The sequence below is a fragment of the Equus przewalskii genome, chromosome 12, assembly GCF_037783145.1.
Source record: "Equus przewalskii isolate Varuska chromosome 12, EquPr2, whole genome shotgun sequence".
In the NCBI taxonomy this organism is placed as follows: domain Eukaryota; kingdom Metazoa; phylum Chordata; class Mammalia; order Perissodactyla; family Equidae; genus Equus; species Equus przewalskii.
Window position 1 is genome coordinate 20,583,355 of NC_091842.1, and position 24,091 is coordinate 20,607,445.

The 24,091-nt window shown below is 50.9% G+C and overlaps 2 protein-coding genes across 17 annotated transcripts; both read left to right on the forward strand.

The window, feature by feature from the left end:
* Positions 1-1,481: 1,481 nt before the first annotated feature.
* On the forward strand, positions 1,482-9,852 carry CD19 (CD19 molecule). 15 transcript variants are annotated; one of them, XM_008537871.2, is made up of 15 exons: positions 1,482-1,639; positions 1,882-2,139; positions 2,483-2,686; positions 2,817-3,107; positions 4,163-4,273; positions 4,549-4,597; positions 4,918-5,006; positions 5,420-5,533; positions 5,663-5,767; positions 5,850-5,918; positions 6,023-6,082; positions 6,189-6,245; positions 6,797-6,889; positions 6,991-7,092; positions 9,717-9,852. In XM_008537871.2, exons 1-14 carry the CDS (start codon positions 1,552-1,554, stop codon positions 7,080-7,082), a joined length of 1,680 nt encoding a protein of 559 aa, XP_008536093.1. In that variant the 5' UTR covers positions 1,482-1,551; the 3' UTR covers positions 7,083-7,092; positions 9,717-9,852. The 15 variants fall into 15 exon arrangements, with proteins under 15 accessions (XP_008536093.1, XP_008536092.1, XP_070424323.1 ...); XM_008537870.2 differs by lacking the exon at positions 9,717-9,852 and adding an exon at positions 7,226-7,404; XM_070568222.1 differs by lacking the exon at positions 9,717-9,852 and adding an exon at positions 7,240-7,404.
* On the forward strand, positions 9,798-23,542 carry NFATC2IP (nuclear factor of activated T cells 2 interacting protein). 2 transcript variants are annotated; one of them, XM_070568236.1, is made up of 9 exons: positions 9,798-9,849; positions 14,001-14,560; positions 15,226-15,292; positions 17,293-17,410; positions 18,117-18,197; positions 18,291-18,477; positions 19,780-19,924; positions 20,053-20,162; positions 21,379-23,542. In XM_070568236.1, exons 2-9 carry the CDS (start codon positions 14,180-14,182, stop codon positions 21,535-21,537), a joined length of 1,248 nt encoding a protein of 415 aa, XP_070424337.1. In that variant the 5' UTR covers positions 9,798-9,849; positions 14,001-14,179; the 3' UTR covers positions 21,538-23,542. The 2 variants fall into 2 exon arrangements, with proteins under 2 accessions (XP_070424337.1, XP_008536091.1); XM_008537869.2 differs by lacking the exon at positions 9,798-9,849 and having other exon boundaries at positions 12,699-14,560.
* Positions 23,543-24,091: the final 549 nt, after the last annotated feature.

A 24,091-nucleotide genomic window follows, 5' to 3' on the forward strand; every position in this document is an offset into this window, starting at 1 on the left:
GCCCCACTCATCCCCCCTCCCAGCCAACCCAACCCAACCAAAGGGAAGTGGGGGCCCTGCCAGCTGGAGGGTCCCCTGGGGTTTGCCTGAGGCAAACAGGAAGCCACAGCCCACTGAGCCGGGCCTGGGAACCAGCAACTAAGAAAGCGGGTCTTCTGGGTCCCTGGACCCTTTTCCTGAGTGACTGCAGCAGTGAAAGACATAGAGCTACACAAACAGAGAGACAGGGAGGGAGAGAGATGGGGAGGAGAAGAACAGATTTAAGAATCTGGACTCCTGGGGTTCTAGTGCTCAATGTACCACCAGCTTACCGTGTGATCTCAGGCAACCCCCTGCCCTTTGGAGGCCTCAATTTCCCCATCTCCAAATGAGTACCTTCCATAACTGAAGCAGGACTTCCTGGGAAAGAACTGGGAGAAAAACAGGCATTATCATCAGTTGTTTCTCAGGGCCGCTGCAAAGGAGCTGCAGTGGCAGTCTGGCTTGAGCTCTTAGCCATTAATTGATGCTGTCTCTCATTAACAGAGGCCTACTGTGTGCTAGTGGCTGGGCTAAAAATGCCATATGTATATTGTCCTGTTTTTGCTTTTTTTTGGGGGGGGGGGAAGATTAGCCCTGAGCTAACTGCTGCCAATCCTCCTCTTTTTGCTGAGGAAGACTGGCCCTGAGCTAACATCCGTGCCCATCTTCCTCTACTTTGTATGTGGGATGCCTACCACAGCATGGCTTGCCAAGTGGTGGCATGTCCGCACCCGGGATCCAAACCGGTGAACTCCGGGCCGCCAAAGTGGAACGTGCAGACTTACCCACTGTGCCACCGGGCTGGCCCCTTGTCCTGTTGGATCCTTGCAAACAATATTCTGATAGTACTATTATTATCCCCAGTTTACAGAGAGAAAAACTAAGGCTTAGAGAGATGAAGAAATTTAGTCAAGAGGCAGAGGTTGAGGATTGAACGTCAGGTCTGCTAGGTCCCAAAGTATGTGTGAGGGGCTGGTTGTATGGAGGTGGGAGGAGCCCGAGAAATGTTGGTTGAATGAATGAATGGTGTGTGTGTGTGTGTGTGTGTGTGTGTGTGTGTGAAGGGAAGTGGATTTAGAGCCTGGGGTTGAAGAAGAGAGGAGGAGGAGAAGGCGGAGCCCCTAAGACTGGATCCACTCATTCAGCAGATATTATTTATTGAGGGCCTGACATGCCAAGCGCTATTCCAGGGCACTGTGCATACAGTGGTGAACAGGACAAAGTCTCTGTGGCAAGGGGCTCAAGTTCTAGTTGGGGGAACAGAAAGTGACCCAACAGACGCACAAATAAGATCACTTCACATGGTGGCAAGTGCTGGGATGAAAATAAACCAGTGTAGCAGGGAAGAGATGAGTTTTGCAGGTCTGGAGGGGTGCACGGCGAAGGGAGCCTGAGATGTGACCACCCCTTCCTCCCCCAGGGGACTGCCTGCCCGCCCCCGCAGACACCCATGGTTCAGTGCCCACCAGGCCCCCACCTGCCCCAGCATCCCCCGCGGCGAAGCTGGGTGCCGCGGGGAGTCTGGCCACCATGCCACCTCCTCTCCTCCTCTTCTTCCTCCTCTTCCTTACCCCCACGGGAGGCAGATCCCAGGAAGCACTGCTGGTGGAGACTAAAGGTATGTCCAAAGGGCATGGATGGAAGGAGTCGGGGCCAGAAACCTGGGTCCTGCCTGGGTGCCCTTGGCCAAGTAACTTACCCTCGCGGAGCCTCCATTTTCTTATTTGTAAAATTCAGGGAGGGGTTGGAAGGACTCTGAGGGCTCATCCACTCCCGGCTGGTGGGGTCGTCGGGTTTGTAACCCAGTGTGAGGAGGGAAGCGGGCTCGGGACTCCTCCTGCTCTCCTTCTCTCTCCACAGAGGGAGACAATGCTGTGCTGCCGTGCTTCAGTCCCTCAGATGGTCCCCCTCAGAAGCTGGCCCAGTATAAGGAGACAGAAGCTTTCTTACAGCTGAGCTCAAAGTTACGAGACCTGAGCATTCAGAAACGGCCCTTGGGCATCATGCTGCTCGTCTTCAACGTCTCTAACCAGATGGGGGGCTTCTACCTGTGCCAGCCGGGGCCCCCTTCTGAGCAGGGCTGGCAGCCTGGCTGGACAGTCAGCGTGGAAGGCAGTGGTGAGGTCCAGGCTGGGGTAGGGAGGGCTGGATGAGAAGAGGGAGGCCTCCCATGGATGGAGGAGTTCCAGCAGCTAAAATGGATCTGGAGGGAGGGGCTAGAGGGCCTGAGGGACAAGCAGAGAGCCAGTTTTAGGTGGCTCCTAAAAACTCCTGTGGCTTTGTGACTTCAACACTGAGATGCTCTGTCTCTCTCCGTCTTTCACTCTCTGGTCTCTGTCTGAGTTACTGTTTCTTTGTCTCTCTCTGGGTCTTTTTCTTCGCTTGTCTCTGCCTTTCTGGGTCTCTGTATCTCTCTGCCTCTCCTGGATGTTGCCGTATTTGGTTCTGGGTCTTTTCCCAGGGAAGCTGTTCCGGTGGAATGCTTCAGACCTAGATAACCCAGGCTGTGGCCTGGGCAAAAGTTCCTCAGAAGGCCTCAAGACCTCTTCTGGTCACCCTGCAAGCTCCCAGCTGTATGAGTGGGCCAAAGACCAGCCTCATATCCGGGAGACAGCCCTTGAATGTGCCCCAAATAGGAGCAGTCTGAACCAGAACCACAGCCAAGGTAAGGTGCTGGGGACATGCCAGGAAGTAGGGGATCCAGGGATGGGGGATAGTGATTAGGAACTGGAGAGTTTGTGGAGGAGGACACTCCAAGGACTATGCTTTCTTAGCTTTGGCTCTCCCTGCCCTAGACCTCACTGTGGCCCCTGGCTCCACACTCTGGCTGCCCTGCGGGGTGCTCCCTGATTCCATGGTCACAGGCCCCGTCTCCTGGATCCACATGCATCCCGAGAAGACTGCCTCAGTGCTGCGCCTAAACATGACGAAGGATACCCAAGTCAGAGAGATGTGGGTATCGGGCACCCTCAGGGGAGGGGCTGTTCTGTTGCTGCCCCAGGCCACGGCTCAAGATGCTGGCACCTATCATTGTTACCATGGCAACACGACCAGGGAGGTGCACCTGAAGGTCACTGCTCGGGCAGGTAGAGTCTCTCCGAGTTGTGGGGCATCTGTGTGGGGCTACTGGGAAGAACTAGAAGCCAGTCAACCTTGGCCCCCCAACCTGAGGGCTAGTACCAGCCCCATCCTGAACCCTAACCTCTGAAGACCAACTTCACCTCCTTCCTCCCTGGCTTCCAAGACAAGGTCTTGGTCTTCCCCTACCACTGGTTGCTCCTTCCCCTCAGCTTTGGAAGAGTCTTCCTTCCTCCCTGACTGCTCACTGTTGGAGCCCTGAGCCCTCTTCTTCTCCCTGTCTACGCTCTTTCATCCTTGTCTACACACTTTTCTTGTTTGACTTCCTTAACTCTCATAAAGTGGCTCCTTAGGCCACTATGCTTTGGTGACTCGATTCTAGGCTCCATAACCCCCACACTCAGCCATCTCCTGGAATTGCCATTTGATGTCCCACAGACACAACAGGCTCAACATATACAAAATCAAACTCAACATCTTCCCCATGCATAGTCTTCTGGGTGGCCCTGTGTCAGCGAAGGACATTATCACCTGCCCAAGTGCCCAAGCCAAGAACCTGGGTATCCTTCCTTTTTCTCTCACTCATCCATCAAATTGGTCAAAATGTTCTGCCCATTCTGTCTCCCTTAATACAATTCTACTGTGCTACCCTAACCGCAATTCTCAAACTCAGCATCAACTTTCACTCCAAACTTGACCTCAGCGCATTTCTGCATCCCACTTCTAACCTTGTGAACTCGATTCTGCCCTTCACTTTGGCCATGGCTGTCCTTAAACTGCAGCAGGAGACTGATCATCACGCTTCCCTTAATCCTAACATTGCCTCTGACTATAGTCATGGTTTGTTTGTGGTTTGCTCAACAGATACTGCCCCAGGCTCCATGTCAGGCTCTGTGACACAATCCCTGACCTCGGAGGGAGGGAGAAGAGCCCTCCTTGTAGCTTGGGACTTTGAAGATCTGTGTGTTGCCCCTGTCCCCCAGACTTAGGGCCCTTTGAGGTCTTGATGCTGGGAAGCAAGATGCCAGCCTGAGGTCCTCGTCTCATAGCTCCTTCCCCCTAGCTGTGTGGCATTGGCTGATGGAGACTGGTGGCTGGAAAGTCCCTGCTGCAACTTTAGTTTATCTGATCTTCTGCCTGAGTTCCCTCGTGGGCTTTCTTCATCTTCGAAGAGGTCAGTCATGTCTCCCAGCTGGTCTGTCCAATCTTCCTCAGGAAAGCCTGCACTGGCCAGTCTGACAACCATCTTTCTCTCCTCTCATATCTCCCCCACAGACCTCAGAATCCTGCTCCTCCCACTCCTCCTCAAAGCCCCCTCCAAACTTCCTGGGCCCCTTAGAATTTGAACTCCTATCTCCTCCATTGACCCAAGTGACCTCCTCAGCACCCCCTAAATCTTCACCCTGCCAAGCAGGCTCTCCTCTGATTACTCCTCTTAACTCCTACCAGCCCTGATCCTGAGGAGGAAAAGAAAGCGAATGACTGATCCCACTAGAAGGTAATGATGCCGAGTGCCATCTCCCACCCCCTCAGTCTCCCACTCCTGCACTTTCACGTTCTGCTTCACTGTTCCTCGCCCAGGGTCTTTTATCCATCGCTACGGTTATTGCCCAACCTTCAAAGCCCAGCTCCAAAGCTACCCACTCTGTAAAGACCTCCTTGGCGTGATCCCAGACCCCTCTGTAGGCTGCCCCAGCACAGAGGAGCTAATTACAAGTGACTCTATTTTAACCTCTGAGGGCCTGGCCTGAATCTTTAGTGTGTCTCCCAGTCCCCTCCAGGCCTGGCCTCACAGGGCAACTCCCCTTCCTCCGCCAGGTTCTTTAAAGTGACGCCTCCCCCGGGAACCGGCGCCCAGAACCAGTATGGGAATGTGCTCTCCCTTTCCACGTCCTCCTCTGGCACGGGTAGGAGGCACCACCAGGTCTCTAACTCAGAGCTAGAGCCTCACCCATTTTCCCCATCCCTCCAATCCCCTGAGCCCCAAGCCTTCCCGACCTCGGAGCTCCGCCTTCAGAAAAAAGAGCCCGCCCCCGGGTGCAGCGTCCCGCCCTGGTTTGAGCCCCGCCCCCAGAGCCAAGTCCCACCCCCAGGGCTCGGGACTTAAAGTCCAGTTCCGAGAGCAGAACCATCCTCGAGACTTGAGGCCACGCCCCCTAGATTTAGATCCCGCTCCCGGGGCTTAAATGCCGGGCGTCGAGACCCGGAGTTCTTCCGCAGAGCCTGAAGCATCTTCTCCCCTTGCTGCGCCTCGCAGACCCTTAGCCCTAACCGCCCCCATCTCTACTCACCTGCCTCCCTACAACGCTCCTCTCGCCAGGACGCGCCCTGCGATGGGCTTCAGGCCTGGGGGCCACCGTCCCGCCCTACGGAAGCCCGCGCAGCCACGTCCAGGAGGCCAGAGCCGCCGGGTCCCGGAGCCCGCCCGGAGCGGGTGATTAGCGGCGGCGGGGGCGGGGAGCGTATCGTTGCTCACATCGGGGTTTTGGAGCCGTCTGTAGTGAACTGGGGCTTGGAAGAGGGGGCCGTGACTCGATTTCCCACCCGCATCCCCAAACCCCAGGCCCAGAAGAAGAGGAAGGGGAGGCCTACGAGGAGCCAGACAGTGAGGAGGACTCCGAGTTCTATGAGAACGACTCCAACCTTGGGCAGGACCAACTCTCGCAGGGTAAGACTGCCCTTCCCCAGGGCTCCCCCAGCTTCTCAGCGGTAGGCTGTGGGCCCTCACTGGACCCTGCCTCCTCCACCAGATGGCAGCGGCTATGAGAACCCTGAGGAGGGGGCCTTGGGTGCTGAGGATGAAGACTCCTTCTCCAACGGTAATTTGGGATCCTTGTGGGGCCTCAGAGACTAGGGAGGATCCCCAGGTCTGTGGAGCCCCTACAGGGCAGAAGTGGTCCCTGGAGTTCTCTTTTTTCTGCAGCAGCTGAGTCTTATGAGAATGAGGATGAAGAGGTGGCCCAGCCAGTCACCAGGACAACAGGTGTGTGAGAAGAGGGTCACATTCCTCCTGGGGTGGAGGGGGCCGGGTGGTGGTGGGTGTGACCCGGAGGCCAGGAGGAATAGTGACTTCCCTCTTCCTTTTCCAGACTTCCTGAGTCCCCATGGGTCAGCCTGGGACCCCAGCAGGGAGGCAACCTCCCTTGGTGAGAAATGCTTGGGACCTGCCTGCCTTGCCCAGATTGGGTTGACCTGGCCTCAGCTCTGACCAGGCCCCCCCTTGACCTTGACTCTGACCCCAAATCCAAACCCAATCCTGACCTTAGATTTGACTCCTAACTCTAACCTCAACACCAGCCCCAACCGCAGTCCTGGCTCCCGTATTTACCCCGTCCCTAACGGTGAACGTCAATCCGGTTCCAGCCTGGACTTGGATCTCCATCTCACTCCAGCCCCAGTACAGACCTCAGCTCTCTCTGCAGCATCCTCATGATCCTGCCTTTGACTCCTTCCAATTCTGTTCTTGACCCTTTCTCTGAACATGACCGTAATCTAACCCACACCTGATCGAATCCTACAACTACAAGGGCCCTGAACCTGATGGCGACCCTAATCACTCCTTCCTAGTACAACATGGGTCAAGCCTTCCACCTTCTTCTGCCCCTCAGACTTCCTCTATACCTTAGGCAGCACTTCCCTTCCCCAAGTCCCCAGCATAGCTCCCAGGCCTCCAACTCTCCATCCCCTGTCCAAGCAGGGTCCCAGTCGTATGAGGATATGAGAGGGATCCTGTATGCAGCCCCCCAGCTCCGCTCCTTTCGGGCCCAGCCTGGTCCCAATCATGAGGAAGGTGGGTGCTACTACGGCTGTCCCATGTTGTCCTCTGAGGCTCACCCCCTTCCAGCCTCTTCCAGCTCTGTCTGTATCTTACTCCTTCCTGGTCCTAACCAGATGCAGACTCTTATGAGAACATGGATAATCCTGATGGGCCAGAACCAGCATGGGATGGAGGGGGCCACGTGGGGACCTGGAGCACCAGGTGATTCCCTTCAGGTGAGCTGAGAACTTCCCTCTAAGAAAGGGGGAGGAGGGAGATGAGCAGGGGTGGAAGTCCGGTGCTGGATCTCAGGGCAGCTGAAGGGAAAGGGTTCCCACAGCCTAGCTCCTGTATTCCTCCCCATCACAGTTTTTTCTACCTAGCCTGGGCCTCTTCAGGCCCCTGAGATCTACACCTGACTCTGAAATCTGGGATCCCAAACAGATGGTGTCAACGTCTGGAACGATGTGTGTATCTCTGTGTGCGTGTACATGAGCGAAACTTCAGCCCCATCTATGGTCCCAAATAAACTCAATGAGCTCTTCCAATTCCGTGATATAGTGCCCTTGTGTGGGAGGGGAAGGGAAGGTGAGGATGGGTGTACTCCCATCCCCTCTTGAATCCAGCAGAGGCTTAGGGAGAGCTACATTTCCAGGTAAAACAGGGCCTTTTCCCTCCTGTGGGTTGGCCTGCCATTCCCACCTTCCACTTATTCAGTCATTGTCCATTCAGCAGTTGTGTGCTGGGTGCCCAGTGAAGAGGAAGCAATCCAAGAATCGCCACTGACATTTATTGAGCTCCTGCTGTGTTCTAACGTCAATTAACCCTTAATCCTTACGCTAACCTCACAAGGTTATTGAGCACTGATGTGCCAGGATTGTATCAAAGTATTTTGTATATATGTATGTTTATGTGTATTAGCTTATTGAATCTTCACAGACAACCCTATTTCACAGATGAGGACTAAGGCAGAGAAGCTAAATAACTTGCTCAGGCTTGCCTACTTAATAAGTGCTGGGTCAGGACTTAAACTCTGGCAGTCGAATTCCAGAGCCTATACTCAATCTTGGCTCTCCCCTCCTGCGTGCAGTTTTGTAGGTGGGAAACTAGTGTCAGAGAGGCCAAGTAACATGTCTGACATCACACAGCCAGCACTTCACAGAGCTGGATGTGAGTCCAGAAATCTGGCTGCGGTTCTACCCCTGTGCCTACTGCCTGATAGACTGCCTGCTTCTGATGTATACCATCAACACAACGACTTTCAGAGCTCAAAGTTGGCACGCCCTGCAGCCATTCTGTAGCAGGCTCCACCACACCCAAATTCTCGTCTCAGGCAAAGGTGGAATAGTCACTCACTGATGTCCCCAGTGTCTTCTCCCTGGTCGCCCTGCCACCATTCTCCCCAGCCCCAGTGGTCTTCTGAAACCCAGAGAAGTTTCAGTGCTCTTTGTAAGACTGACTTCTTTATCACCGAACCTTCAAAACTTGCTTTATGTGTATTAACATCATTAAGATGAACAAACAAACTAAACTAAAAAGGAAAAGAAAAAGAAAACCTTCTTATGTCCCTGGCATTGTTCTGAGTGCTTTACAGGGATAAGCTTGTTTGATCTTTACAACAATCCTATGAGGAAGATACGCTAAAATCACCACCTTACAACTGAGAAGACTGAGGCACAGAGAAATTAAATACTTCAATTGCTAACTGACCTTAGGCAACTTACGTAAGCTCGGCGACCCTCAGTTTCCCCAGTTATAGCATTAGGGAGGAGGCATGGTGTGGTTACGAACGTCTCTACACTGGGGTGAATTCTCCCATGGTGGTGTCACCATGGAAGGTTTCTTTGTGTTTCTAGGAGTCCCATGAGTTCACAGGGCCCCAGTGACACCCCCTGGGGCCAGAATGCTTTGGCTTCTGCCACAGTCTTACAGGCTCCACAGGCTTTTGACCATTTTGTTCATGAGTTCCTCAGAGCAGGTTTTTGCACCAGAGGTTTGGTCTGAATCCAAGCCCATACTTTGGTGACCTTTCTGATCTGATTTCCTGTGATGACTTTTTCCACCTACTGCCTACTGGGTGACTCGCTTCCATGCTGCATCCCAGGGTCTGGGGATGGATTTTTTTTCTCCATCTTCTGTGCCCAGAAGAGACAGCCCTTTGTCAGCTCCCAACTTTGTGCAGAGCACTGTTTCAACTCTGCTGTTCCTGAGGCCTCAGCCTTGACCTCTGTCCTCATGTCGGTGTTACAACTCCAATCCTAGAGATCCCAGCATCACCATGGACTGCCTGACTTCAGCCCCCTCTCACCGTTGTGGCTTTGATTTCCTTCTTTATTTCTAGCACCAGGAAGATTCTGTCTTGCTTTTGAGCTCAGGTATCTATTTGAAAAAAAAAAAAAGAGGGGCTGACCCAGTGGCATAGTGGTTTAGTTTGCACGCTCTGCTTCGGTGGTCGAGGGTTCGTGGGTTCTGGTCCTGGGTGCAGACATGTACACCACTCATCAAGCCCTGCTGTGGTGGCCTGCCATAAACAAGATGGAGGAGGACTGATATGTTAGCTCAAGGTCACTCTTCCTCACACACACGCACACACAAGCAATGCTTCCTGTTATATTTTGTGTAGTGTATGTTTGGAGTGTGGGAGGTAGGATATGAACCTCCAGCAGTTCCAGGCTTCCGTCTTGGATTCAGTCCCCGTGGCAAAAAAGAAAAGAAAGTGAAAATAAAATAAAAATAAAAATCCCAGATCTAGCTCAGCATTTACAGCCCCACTTTACCCTTCAGCTAAAATAAGCTCTCCATATTACCATAATCCAGCCATTCTCTATTATCTTTCACCCAGCCTGTTTCATTCATTTAGGTTTCCTGCCTGTGCCTGAAGCATTTGAGCATGTGACTCCTGGTGAAAGCATCCTGTCTTCTTGAGGGTGAATCCATGTCTGGGTCTTCTCTGTGCTCCTGGTACCCAGCCAGGGAATGGCAAAGATCAGGAAGTGAGTGGGGAAGGAGTGAGTGAGTGAAGGACTGGAGGAAGTCCTGAGATTCGGGGTGCAGAGGATGGAGCCACTCCTGCCACCCAGGGAAGTCTCCAGGGAAGTTGGGGAACAGAGATATGCTAACTCCGGCCCAGTGCTCTGGAATCAGACTATCTGAGTTTGAATCCCAGCTCCACCCCTTTCTAGCTGTGTAACTCAAGCTATCTGTCCTGTAGTTTCCTGGTCTGTAAAATAGGGATAATAACTATAGCTATCTTAACGAGTTTTAAATGACATGTAAAGCACATGACAGTGGCCTAGTAAGCACTCAAACATTAGCCATTATTATTATTTGTCATTTATTAAGGGCCTACTGTGTACCAGTAGCCAGAGGGCACCAAGACCATTTGGATTGGGGCTTCCTCCTGGGCAGAGAGACCTGCCCAGGAGGAAGCCGCACTCCAAAGCTTCTCTACTTCCTCCCCCATGACTCGGTTTTTTGGCAGGGGCTGGACTTAATAGCTCTTGAGCAAAGTTTAGGAAGGAGGAGGCTTAAGGGACGTTTCAGGCTCTCAGGCCCACCCCCTGCTTCTCTAGTTAGCAGTGGACTCCCAGGTGGGGCCCAAGGCTGGCAGAAGGGCTTTTGGTGCAATCTCTATGCTTCCACCCTGACTACAAAGAGTGGCTGAAGGTTTCCTGGGGCTGGAAGGTCCTTGGAGTCTCCTCTGTCAGAGCCTAGGAGCCTTTGTTTCCTGGGAAACAGCCTTATCTGCTGGGGTTGTGCGCCTTCAGTCTTGGCCTGGGCTGAGTCTGTGTGGAGGATTTGAGGTGTGGGCTGACTGATATGGTGTGTATGTGTTACCAAACCAGGTTCATTTTTCCCGCCACACAATTCTACCAGTCACCGAGATGATGAGTTTGCAAAGAGAAAGGATTTAATCACAAGGCAGTCAAGTGAGGAGGCGGGAGAATCAATCTCAGATCCACCCTTCTGAAAATGGGGACTCAGGGATATTTATGGGGTAGGGAACAAGGTGGTCTGAAGTGTGGGAATAGATGATTGGAGGTGGGGAGAAGTGAGGTAATTGACGATTTGCACAAGCATAGTCAAGCTTCATGCCTCTTCACAGGATGCATGTTCACAAAATGGCAGCATTACCATGATCTGAGGGTGGAGTTTTTAGCTCCTTGACGTCAAAAAGGTCACTTGTTGAGCATTTGTGCAGGCCTAGTTGATGGGTTGATGGTCTCTACTGGCCTGAACTGGACAAGGGGTCTCAGTCCCTGAAAAACCACCCTTAATTACTCTGTTGATAAGATGGGATCAGTTGAACCAGTCCTGGAGGGCCCGTGGTTATATTTGTAGGGGGATGTGGGTGATGGTCATGATGCTGTACTGGATGAATGTCTGAAGTCCGAGTTATGTGAACATTATGTGAGTGAGAGGCAGGTGGTATTGGGTGTATGCTGTGTGGGTATCATGTGTGAAGTGTGGTCTGGGCTGTATGGTGTGAGGTGTCAGGGGTCATACAGTTGGAAGTGATATTGGAGGTGTGAAGTGTTGAAGGAGTGTATCTGCTGCTGGGGTGCATTTCATGCAGGAATTGTGGGTAGGCTAGATGTGTGGAGGATATGTAGCCTCTGAGGTGTGTGATGTTGTTGGTGGGTGTTTCGGGGAAATATAGCGAACAAACAAAATCTCCCAACTCAGAAAACCTCCCCTCAGAGGTAGAAGAGACAGAAAACAGTTTTATTATTATTTTTCTTTTTTTTTAAAGATTGGCACCTGAGCTAACAACTGTTGCCAATCTTCCTTTTTTTTTTCCTTTTTCTCCCCAAAGCCCCCAAGTACATAGTTGTATATTTTAGTTGAGGGTCCTTCTAGTTGTGACATGTGGGATGCCACCTCAGCATGGCCTGATGAGTGGTGCCGTGTCCGTGCCTGGGATCCGAACTGGTGAAACCCTGGGCTGCCAAAGTGGAGCACGCGAACTTAACCATTCGGCCACATGGCCAGCCCCACAGTTTTATTATTATTACTATTATTATTTTTTTTTTTGGAGGAAGATTAGCCCTGAGCTAACATCTGCTGCCAATCGTCCTCTTTTTGCTGAGGAAGACTGGCCCTGAGCTAACATCCGTGCCCATCTTCCTCTACTGTATATGTGGGATGCCTACCACAGCATGGCGTGCCAAGCGGTGCCATGTCCGCACCTGGGATCCCAGCCGGCGAACCCCGGGCTGCTGAAGTAGAAGGTGCGCACTTAACCGCTGCACCACCGGGCCAGCCCCCTACAGTTTTATTATTGGATAAGCACTAAACTAGAATGTGATGTACATCACAGGCAGTCTGCCAAGAGATTGCAAAGGCAGAAGGAAATTTCAGCTTTTCATACAGCCAAGCAAGTACGACCACTTATCCTGTTTTCAAGATAAATTTTCAAAACCCGTGTCTTGTTTTCAAGAAAAACAATAACTAGGCCTCAAGTAAGAGGACTTGACAACACCTTTGGTCACGCATAGTTCATCCCAGCTTTGTCATATCATGGTAACTGACTTTTATCTGGGGAGAAACAAACTTCTCACTTTCTTTATGACAGGAGGTAGTTTTGTATTTTGCATTGTTGACGCAGATAAGCTATAACCAACCTACAAATCAGAATTGGGGTGAGTTTATTATGAGCCAGAGTGAGGATTATAACCCAGGCAGGCCGTCGAAGGCTTTCCGGAGAAGTGTGGGTTTCAGTACAGTCTTATATCTTTTTAGAACAAAGAACGTACATTAAACACACCCAGCATACATTTTCATAAAAATTTCGAAGAGGTATCCAGTTGCAAATTAGCAGGTCAACATGACGGACATGTCAGGAAGGGACTAATCCTGGCATTACCAACAGGCGTAGGAGGGGAAGTATGCATTCTTATCTTAAGAGAGTGCATCCTTTACTTTAATGGTTAAGCAGATGTACAATGTATGTTTGATAGGCCATAAGTCAGGGTTTTTAGTTCAAGCCAAATAAGTTTTTTTTTTTTTTTAAAGATTGGCACCTGAGCTAACAACTGTTGCCAATCTTCTTTTTTTTTTCCTTTCTGCTTTTTCTCCCCAAATCCCCCCAGTGCAGAGTTGTGTATTCTAGTTGTGGGTCCTTCTAGTTGTGGCGTATGGGATGCTGCCTCAACATGGCCTGATGAGCGGTGCCATTCCTGCGCCCAGGATCCAAACCAGCGAAACCCTGGGCCACCGAAGCGGAGCGCGCAAACTTAACCACTTGGGCACAGGGCTGGCCCCTCAAGCCAAATAAGTTTTGAACCCGAATAGTTACCCCATATACTTCAGTATGTGAGAATCTCTTGTCAGCAGCAAGACCCCCCCAAAGTTAGGCTGTTGTTCTCCCCCAGGAACTGGGAAATTGGCAGCTATCTCCCTTGATGTTTGCATTTCAAAAAGATGGCTACAAGGTCCCAGAGTTCCTGGGTTATGAGACTGGCAAGAGGCAGATTTAGCCATTATAAAGCTTTACACACATTTGAAAAGGACCGCGAAAGACAGTCTGAAAGAAAGGAGAGCAGGGAGAAGTCACATCCCTTATTTTCAGCAGGGAGAATTAAGCCTCTTGTTTTTCATTTGTATTTGCCCTTCCAGATGTTGTTTGTGAGGCGTGTAGTGCTTAGGTGTATGTTGTGTTGACATTGTGGTGAAGTGTGTCTGTCGGGACGTCTGCTGTGAGGGGGGTATGTATGCTGTTGGAGGTAATTCGGAGAGTTGGTTAGTGTTGAAGTGTTGGTCTGGGGTGTGTACTGTGAGGATTTTGCACGTGAGGAGGGGCGTGTGTGAGGGGGGTGGCGTTCAGTGGAAATACTCAGCTCACAACATGATTGGAGGAAACAATAAGGGGGATACCCAGGAGGTCTGAGGCCTAATTCCCTGGTTTCTAAAAAGCAATCCCCAATCCTCCTGCCTCCTCCTCTATAGCCGACGGCTTGAGGACTACAATTCCCAGGATCCCCCGCTCCTCCACCAACCAGGCAAACGGCTCTCTTTAGTGGGCGGGCCTGGGAGAAAGCTGATCAGGAAGAGAAGCAGCTTGGCCAATGGGGGAGCCGGGCCGAATCGAAACCTACGCTCATTGCGCCGAGGCTGATTGGAATCTTTGGCGCCTTGGTTTCAGTGGTAGATGCGTGATTGGCAGATGCCGCGACCAGTGAAAAGGCAGGAGGCGGATCCAGGGAGTGTGGGCGGGGACACGTGCTGACTAACGGGCGGTTTGCCCAATGAAGAGCGGAAGTCGCTGGAGGGGGCCGGGCGAATTGGCTGGGGGCGGGCCACTGTGGTGGCCGTTGGTGTGCCATGGCGGAGCCGGTGAGGAAACGGGGCCGGGGGTCCCGGGGCGGCAGTCGAAGGGCTCGGGGATCCTGCGGCGGCCGGGGCCGGCGTCCTCGCGCCCAGCGGTCTCCAGCCCGGCGCACCCTGGACTCGGTGCTTGTGGACTTGGTCAGCGACAGCGATGAGGATGTTCTGGAGGTCGCAACGGCGTCCAGCGCTGCGGACCCGGTGGAGTCCCCGCTCTCGGAGCCCCCCGTGCCGGCCGCGCCCCGGGACGACAGCGACAGTGACAGCGAAGGGGCTGGCGCACAGCCGCCTGGAGCCCCGCGGGCCCCGGTCAGGCGGCGGCGGCGGCTACTGCTGGATCCTGGGGAGGCGCCGGTAGTTCCAGTGTACTCCGGAAAGGTGCAACCGGGTTCCCGGGAGGGCGAGCGCGGAAGGGCTGGGTTTAGGGAGTGCTGAGGGTAGAGTTCGGAGGGTGGTCTTGCGGGACTAAACGGAAGCAGGGGCTAGGGCCTTGGAGGCAGAGAGATGCAGGGTTCCTGGAGTTTCTGCAGATTGGGGAGATGAAGAGGTTTGAAGTTTGGGATTCCCAGGAGCTGGAGTGTCGGAGGCATAGAGGGGCTAAGGGGCTGGGAGGACCTAGCATTGGGGTTTGGGGCATGTTGGGTTTTGATGTTGTGGCCCATTGCTAAGAATCCAGCAAGCTAAGGTATTGGGGCCTGGAGTCTATGGAAGTTCAGAGAGGACTGGGGTCCCCAGGTGGTAGAGTGAGCTGGTGGACTGGGATTTCCTAGGATTCTAAGATAGTGAGATGGCTGGCAACCTAGTGAAAAGAACTAAACTAGCATCCTCAGAGTGCCTTAGGGAAAGGCGATGTAGGAGTAAGGGTAGTCCGATTTTGGATCCTGGGGAAGCTGGACTCCTGAGTCCGTAGGAGAGGTCTGTGGTGTCTGTATCCTTAGGCAGGACTTGGGAGCTGGAGGAGGCCTGGGTGTGAGGGAAGAATCATCCCATTTTCCCTTTCAGTGGAGGGAGGATTTAGGACTGATCCACTTTTGTCATTACAGGTGAAGAGCAGCCTCCACCTCATTCCAGATCGCCTCCTAAAACTCTGTCCCCCAGGGGCTGAGGAAGGTAAGGGAGGGCTTCCAGGAAGAGGTGCCCATCCCAGCACTGGCCTATCCGAGGAGACTTCCTGGAGTTGACATCTCTGCAGTTAGTTTGTTTCCTGAGGCTCAGGGGAAGGGCATGGGAGAGGTGACTCCGGATTCCTAGTCAGAAAAAAGCTCCAGGCCTCAAAGGAGCTGGATTTTTAACCAGAAGGCACAGGAAGTGCTGTTGAACCACACATCTCCCAAATTATAAGCATAAGAGTGTGCTGATGTACAGATTTCCAGGCACCATCCCCAGAGATTCTGCTTCTGTAATCCTGGGGGTAGGGGAGGGGGAGGTGTCGAGAATCTGTAACATCTTGTTACATCTGCAGCAAGTTCCTTGGGAACACTCTGGAGTCAGCAGGACATTCTTTGCATCTTAGCAGGGCTGCCTAGCTTTTATCCTCCCCTAGTGATGTGCTTTTTGCAAACCGCCCAAGGACAGTGAATGAGAATCAAGTCTAATAAGGAAGTAATCCAGTAGGCAAATGCAGACCTTGGAGCAAGACTTCTGTACCATGAGAGAGTATGGTAGGGTGATTAAGAGCTGATTTAGGAACCAGCTGGCCTGGGTTTGAATCCCAGATCTACCCCTTAGTCGCTTCGCTATGTGACCTCGGGCAAGTTAATCTCATAACGCTTCAAATTCCTCATCAGGAAATTGAGGATAATAGTGGACTTATGTCAAAGGATTTTGGTGAGAATTAATTAAAGAGAATATATAGAGAGCCCTCTCATGGGCTTTGTATGTGGTTTAGGACAGTACGTGGTACGGACAAATGGTATGTAAAAGGTACCTCTGTCCTTGCTTCTCAAAATGTGCGCTCAGTAGTGTTGGGTACCCTCTGGGAGCTTGGGAGTCAGAAATGCAGAATCTCAGGCCTCTGGCAGCTGCCATATTTAACTAGGACAAGATTTCTCACCTTCAGCACCATTGACTTTTGGACTGGACACTTCTTAGTTGTGTGGGGCTGTTTTGTGCATTGTGGGATGTTTAGCAGCATCCTGACTGCTACCCGCTAGACGCCAGTATCATGGCCCAATCCCCTCCCCGCCTCATTGTGACAGCCAAAATAGTCTCCAGACATTGCCACATGTCCCCTGGGAGGCAGAATTACCTCTGGTTGAGACCCGCTGATCTAGGATTAATTGCCATTGTTTTGTTCTCACGGTATTTATTTTTATGGTTAATGACGATCTTTTATTGGTGGCAAGCAAATGGGAAAGAGCTTCTATGTTCTAGAATAATACTTGTTTTCCTTTTATAAGAAATTTAAGTTTAAATGAATGGTTTAAAGAAAGATATTAAACAAATAACACAGATATGGAAAAATGTGATAATGACACTCACATGGATGAAATTTGAGAAACATGGGCTTAGAGGACTGTATTTCTCTGTTTACCTCCCTGTACCCCTTTCCTGCTAGACTCACATAGTCTCTCTATGCCCACCTAATTGAGTATAGAAAGAAAATAGAAACATTTAAAAAAAATCATCCTTTGACAACATCTGTTTTAATGTATGTTTCATAACATACATAATTGTATGTCCATGTATAGTAAGTAGTAGGTGTGTTTTATTTACTCTGTAGTAGTATGTATGTAAATACATGTTTCCCAGGTTGTGTGCTCAGTATTTTTTATTTATGGGTGCATGTAATCAGAAAAGTGAAATGAGCTCTGCAGGCCACTTTCCAGTTGTCCACCCTCACTGCACTGTCTCATGCCTTAGCTCAAGGCTCAGACACTCTCTGGTTCTGTCCGATTCCAGCTCGTCCTTTCTCTGAGTTAGGCATTTCTCTTTTGACTCATGCCTGTTGAGCACTTCCCCAGTGTTATTGTGTGGTCCTGTGTGTGTCTGGGGGCCCTGCAGTCTCCTCCTTTCTCAGGACCTTCTGAAGCCCGTGACTTATGTCTCCTCGGCCTCCTGCTCCCCTCTCTTGGCTAACCTCTTTCCACTTTCTCTTTCTCTGTCCCCAGAGGCGGATATGGCAGATTCTAGCAGTTCACATGCTGAAGATCCCCCATTTCCAGATTCTCCTTGGAAGAAGAAGCTGAGGAGTAAGAATGAAGAAGAAAAGAAAAAGAAGGAGTTGCTGTGAGTGAGGCGGAGGCACTGGGGCCCTGGGAGCAGAAGGGGAGTTGGAGTGTTAGGCTGAGGCAGGCAGGACCCTTGGATGGGTCTTGAAAGGGTAAGGAGAAGGGATGGAAGGAGTCTTGAGGCCAAGGTGAAGAATGAAGCTCTGGGGAGAGGAGGTGGCCTACATCAGAGGATGACAGCAGACCCTTCAGGACCACCCCTCGGAGTGGAGTGTTTCATCCTTGTGTCTGAGACGGTAATAATGCAGGGGTGAAGGGTGCAGCCCTGGAGATAGCCCTTGTGGCTCAGAGCCGGCCACCTGCCTCTTACCTATCCTCTCTGTGCTTCATTTTCCTCTTCTGAAGATGGGGGTAATAGTGGTAGCTGTGTCCGAGAGTTTTTGAGTCAATTAAGAGTTAACCCTGGGCAGGTAGTGAGTGCTCAGTGTCTGCTGGATGTTATCAGACATTCACCTGGAAAGTGACTGACTTACCTTAAAAGTTAGGCATTTTCCTCCATGATATTTGGGTCACATAAATATAAAAATGATGACTCAGGTTTTCCCTGTCCTTACCTCCCCCTGTCTTCCAGTAAGGTAGATGTCACTAGAACATGCTCCCTCTTGATTCTCCATTTTGGTTCCCAGGGGTCCAGAGCCCATGAGGAAAGGTGGGGCCTGGAGTCTCTTCTCTTCCTCCATCCCACCAGTCTCTTCTCTCCGCAGGGCTCAGGATACCTCTCCTTTGCCCCCACCTCTGCCAAGGACCAAAAGCAGAAAGCACACTCAGGCACTCCAGAAGTTAAGGTGCCAAGGGCAGGGGGGCTCTGATTGGGTGGAGTGGGGCACTTGGGTGGAGTGGCCAACCCTGGCTGACCCAAAGTCCTTTCTGCACTGAAGGGAGGTGAACAAGCGCCTCCAAGATCTCCGCTCCTGCCTGAGTCCCAAGCAGTGCCAGGGCCAGGACCACCTGAGCCAAGAGGACGAGGTGGTCCTAGTGGAGGGGCCCATTCTCCCAGAGAGCCCCCGACTCCTCCCACTCAAAATCCGGTGCCGGGCTGACCTGGTCAGATTGCCCGTCAGGATGGTGAGTGCCTGAAGGGCCTGTGGGAGAAGGGCCCCAGGAGCTGCCTGAGTGAGACAGTGGTGTGCTGGCAGAGGGTACTGTGCCTTCCTTTGCCCATTCTGCTCTCTGGAGCTGCCAGGCTTTACAGGCCTCTGTGCCTTTGCTCTGACTGTCCCCCTTGTCTGAATTGTCTTTTCTTCACTCTCCCCTCTCTTTCTGGCAATCTTCCCACCTGTTCTTCAAGCCTCCATGGAAGCATCCTAAGAAGCTTCGCTTGGCAGCCCCTCTCCAGGGCACGTCCCTCCCTCCTTCCTTGCCTTGGACTGTGCACTGCCCTCTTGCGCTTGCCCTTACTGGATTAGACACACACATGTCCCTCAGTCATTCTGAGCTCCCCCACCTTCCTGGTACAGACTACCATTTTTGGAGGGATGACCCCGATTCCAGAACAAGAATGATAACAGAAATGACCATTTATTGAGTGGTAACCATGCACTGGGCAAGCAACTAAGCCAGAGGTTGCAAACTGGCAGCTCATAGTCTTATCAACAGTGCATCTTCTTTTTTTTTTTCCTTCTTCTTATCCCCAAAGCCCCCAGTACATAGTTGTATGTGCCTCTGGTTGTGTGCATCTTCTTTTTTTTAGTTCATCTTCTTCTCTTGCCCCATACAGTGCTTTTAAAATGTATGAGTTCATTGCCAAGCTTTGCAATGGGTAATTTCATACAAAGGTCCTGATGTCTGGCTTCTCTTAAATACGAAGGTGTAGTCACACTGGCCCGGATTCCCACATGGTGCCAATCCACTGGAGCTGCAGAACAGCTGGCCTGTTTAGATGGGGCATATGAGCTCCAGTTTGCCGCAGTCCCCACCACTCCCTTTTTTTCTTCTGTCCCGTGGCTGCTTCATGTCTTTTTTTTTTTTTTTGCTTTTTCTCCCCAAATCCTCCCCCCAGTACATAGTTGTATATTTTAGTTGTGGGTCTTTCTAGTTGTGGCATGTGGGATTCTGCTTCAACATGGCCTGACAAGTGGTGCCATGTCTGCGCCCAGGATCCGAACTGGCAAAACCCTGGGCTGCTGAAGCAGAGAGCGCAAACTTAACCACTCGGCCACGGGGCCGGCCCCTGTTTCATTTTTTTGTGTTACTTTCCTGAACCTTGTATTGACATGATTTTATTCTGTACTTTGCCAGGTAAATAGGATGACACTCACAGCTGAGAAGCTCAGCGAGTAGCAAAGGCCAGAAACTTGGGTTGGGGGTGGAGTGGGGTGGGCACAGCAAGGCAGGAAGGCCTCCTTTGCTTCTTGTCCCCCTCCCCAGTCGGAGCCCCTACAGAGTGTGGTGGACCACATGGCTGCCCATCTCGGGGTGTCCCCAAGCAGGATCCTCTTGCTCTTCGGAGAGACAGAGCTGTCCCCTACTGCTACCCCCAGGACCCTAAAGCTTGGAGTGGCTGACATCATTGGTGAGAGGAAGGCAGGGAGGCGGAGCCTCGAGGAGGCTTTGCCCCAGGGAGGGCTAAGGGGAAAGGCCTGGAGGGGCCCTGCTTCCAACTGCCACTCAGGCCTGGCTTCCTGATTCTGCCTCCCATAGACTGTGTGGTGCTAGCAAGTTCTCCAGAGGCTGCAGAGACGTCCCAGATGCTCCAGCTGCGGGTGCAGGGGAAGGAGAAACATCAGATGCTGGAAGTCTCGCTGTCTCGAGTGAGTGGGAGGGATGGCTCTCCAGGCCCCACAGCCTGTTCTCCGCCATCTCTCTTGTCAGTTAATGGAGGATGGACTCCTCCTAATCCTGACTCGGTGGGGACAGTCCCCTCCGTGGTCTTGGGTTCCTGCCCATCCTGATAGTGGGAATGCCCATGATTCTTCCCTCCCCTTCTGCTGGGAACCTCTACTCTAGTCTTCTAACTCCTCCTTCCAGTTAAAGTGCAAAGGACCCTTGGGCAGTAACCAATAAAACCCATCAAAATAACAGTTAAAGCCACCCTTCTAAGTGACAGTCCCTGTGCTAAGGATGATTACTTCACATGCAGGGTATTCTTGAATTTCACAATAACCTTACATGGGAACGCTCTGTCATTACCCTCATTTAACAAACAAGGAAGCCGAGGTCTAGGGAGGTGGAGTCACTTGCTGAATTAGTTTCCTTGGGCTACTGGAACAGCGTGCCACACACTGGGTGACTCAGATCAATTTCTCTCACAGTTCAGGAGGTTAGAAGTCTGAAATCAGGGTCATGCTCCTTCTGAGACTCTGGGTAAAATCCTTCCTTGCTTCTTCCAAGCTTATGGTGGTGGCTGGGAATCCTTGGCATTCCTTGGCTCACAGCTTCTGTCACTCCAGTCTGCCTCTTTTGTCACACGACCTTCTCCCTGTGTGTCTCTGTTTTCTCTTACAAGGACACCAGTCAAGTTGCATTAGCACCCACCCTAATCAGGTATCACCTCATCTTAACTTGATTGCATCTCCAAAGGCCCGACTTCCAAATAAGGTCACATTCACATTTACTAGGAATTAGGACCATAGGTATCTTTTTGGGGGACATAATCAACCCATGACACTTGCCTAAGGTCACATGCAGTTCAGTGGGAGATCTGGCCCCCAGCTGGGAGCATTCTCACTCTGGAGTCTGGGCTGTCTTTATCGTGCTACACGCCTCCATTGGTAGGTGACAAGACCAGGTTTTGGAGAACCTGCCTAACCCAGAGCCCACGCTCCTAAGCCTTGGGCTCCAGAGCCCCGTTCCGTAGAGAGGAACCCAGCTGTGCTGGTTTCTTCATCTGCTTGCCTTCCCCTCCTGGGCTCTGACTTGACTTGTCCTCTTGTCCTCCTTGTCCTCCTTGTCCTCCTATCCATCCCTACAAGTTCTCCCCAGCCCCTCTTTTCAAATTCTTACATCCATTTTGTCCTCTCCATCCAGGATTCTCCTCTTAGGACCCTCATGTCCCGCTACGAGGAGGCCATGGGACTCTCCGGCCACAAGCTCTCCTTCTTCTTTGATGGGACAAAGCTTTCAGGCAAGGAGCTTCCGGCTGATCTGGGCATGGAATCCGGGGACCTCATTGAGGTCTGGGGCTGAAACCCCACTCCCTGTTTGGAGGCCCAGCTTGCACTTGGGGAGAACAGCTGCCCCTTTTTGGCCCCATAAGGCCTAGCTGCAGCTGAGGTAGAACTTCTCTTTAAGCTGAAGCAAAATCAAGGAATGCTCTTTGACCCCCTTCCCATTGACCGTGGTTTGAAGCCGTTAGTTAGCTGGTTGGTTGTGTGGTCGTTGTTGCTGCCCTGGGTGCACTGTGGCTCATCCACGTGTGCTGAGCTCTGCAGCCGCCTGGGACGTGGAGAATGTATCCCTCACCCCCGTCCTTTCACCTCCACCATCACCCTGTCCTTCGTGAAGATGTCTATTTTATGAAACTGCTCATATTTAAAGAGTGAGTTAAAATAAGTAAGTGTTGGGTATGGGATTCCAGGCCTGCGATTTATACCATGTTTCGGAGCAGCAGTGGCCTTAATGTCATTTGGGGGTTGGGAGTGAAGTTTGCTTGAAGCACATACACAGGTGTGGTTCCTTGGCTTGCAGAAAAATAAAGGATCAAACTCACACACACGTTAGCTTCCGCAGAGGCTGACAGTTGGTTACTCTTTTGAAGGTTGTAGTGGATTCTCAGGCTTGGCTGTCTTCCTCCTCCCAGGACCCTTTATAACCACCTACTGATGCACACATATTATTAAAGGCATAATTGAGCACACCGAGCCTTTTGGTTTTGGATCTCAGGATTATAGTCCACTCAAGGCTTCTCTGGTTTTATGACTTTTTCTGCTTTCTTCACGCCATCCTCTCCCATAAGCACCCATTCTAATGTGGTGATTACATGTCTTTGAATATGAATGTATCCTTGTAAAACGCGGTGTTGTATGTGTGAATATACTTTTTACATCTGCAGCCTTGTGCTAGAGATCTTGCGTTGTATCCTTTTTCACTCAACATGTGTTGCTCATTCTCCGCCTGCTTCATTGCTTTGAGCTGCTCTCTGGTATTCCACAGTGGGTGTCAACTGCATTTTACTCATGTTTGCTACATGCTGGACACCTGGGTGCCTCTAGCTCCTCAGCACGTAGACAAGGCCACAACGAACATCCTTTCATGTGTCCCCTTCTGTGCTTGTGTGGAAAGTTCTCCAGCAGAGGTACCTAAGATGGGTTTGATTACGGGTCAGACAGGTTAATTTCTCTCTGGTTCTACCAAAGTTTTGTTTAGCTTGGTCACTGACCTTCCCACTTGAGGCTTCCCATTTCTCCTTATCCTCACCAGCACCTGTCATTGCCCAACTTCCTAATTTTTGGCAGTCTGATGAGTGTAAAATGGCACTGTGTTTTCATGTACATTCATCCGATTTGGGGAATTTTTCATATACCTGTAGCCTTTCTGGTTTCCCTTGCTGTGCACTGCTCATTTCTCTTTGCTTATTTTCTCATGGGAGCCTTCTGTCTTTTTTTGTTTATTTTCAAGAGTCACTTGTGTATCTCTGGGTGGTTGCAAATAAAGAATAGCACTTGTGTTTGTATATCTAGGGGTGCCCTTCACTGAACAGAAGTTCTTAATTTTAATGTAAATGAATTAACTATTTTGTCATATCATCTGTTATGTTTTGATTTCTTATTTAAAAGTAGTTAAGATGTTTTACATTTTCTTCTGTTAGCTTACTAGTTTTCCCTTTCACATATAGATCACTAAATAGGGCTGAAGTCCAGCCGGTACAAGCTGGTATGTGCACTGGCTGGCATCTCTTCTGCATGGTCAAACATTTGTTCTCATCGGTGGATGCCAGGCTGTACTGGCTGCTAAATATTTTAAACTATTGGAAATTCACCTTTGTATATGAGATCCAAGTTTTATTTTCACCCCATAATGAGCCAGTTTTCTCAGTGCTGTCTACTAATAAAACCATTTCCCACTGATATGTGGTATAATTTTGGCAAAAGTTTATCACCTTCCTAAAAATTTTTTTGTTGGAATATGGCATTCCTTTGAACTTGTAATGTGGGAAAAATACACATAATAAACCTTTATAACATTTAAATAATCCATGTTATGGTATAGCTCTCATTTTTTTCAGATCTTTTATGTCCATTAATAAGTTTGAACACATTAGGGGGCTGGCCTGGTGGCGCAGCGGTTAAGTGCTCACGTTCCGCTTCAGCAGCCCGGGATTCGCCAGTTTGGATCCTGGGTGCGGACATGACACTGCTTGGCACGCCATGCTGTGGTAGGCATCCCACATATAAAGTAGAGGAAGATGGGCATGGATGTTAGCTCAAGGCCAGCCTTCCTCAGCAAAAAGAGGATTGGCAGCAGTTAGCTCAGGGCTAATCTTCCTCAAAAAAAAAAAAAAGAAAAAAGAAAAAAAAGTTTGAACATATTAAAATTATGTATTCAGTCACAACAGAATAAAAGATAATACATTCAGTTTGTGTATACTTGAGGATTTCCATCTTTACGGCCCTTGTGGGACCCCCACTATGGCCCCTGTGACTGAGACCAGTAGTTGTCCCCTTGCATCCATTCTTCTTCCTTCCAGGGTAATAGAAGCCCTGGTTTTCAGCCAAGCACAGAGACTTGAGAAGGAAGACAG

Bases quoted from the DNA above. Each gene is read 5' to 3' on its own strand.
- NFATC2IP (XM_070568236.1), top strand. From the start codon at position 14,180: ATGGCGGAGCCGGTGAGGAAACGGGGCCGGGGGTCCCGGGGCGGCAGT. The intron at 14,561-15,225 runs GTGCAACCGGGT...TTGTCATTACAG, and splicing joins TTCCAGTGTACTCCGGAAAG to GTGAAGAGCAGCCTCCACCT. The intron at 18,198-18,290 runs GTGCCAAGGGCA...TCTGCACTGAAG, and splicing joins CAGGCACTCCAGAAGTTAAG to GGAGGTGAACAAGCGCCTCC.
- CD19 (XM_008537871.2), top strand. From the start codon at position 1,552: ATGCCACCTCCTCTCCTCCTCTTCTTCCTCCTCTTCCTTACCCCCACG. The intron at 5,534-5,662 runs GTGATTAGCGGC...CCCAAACCCCAG, and splicing joins CCGGAGCCCGCCCGGAGCGG to GCCCAGAAGAAGAGGAAGGG. The intron at 6,890-6,990 runs GTGGGTGCTACT...GGTCCTAACCAG, and splicing joins TGGTCCCAATCATGAGGAAG to ATGCAGACTCTTATGAGAAC.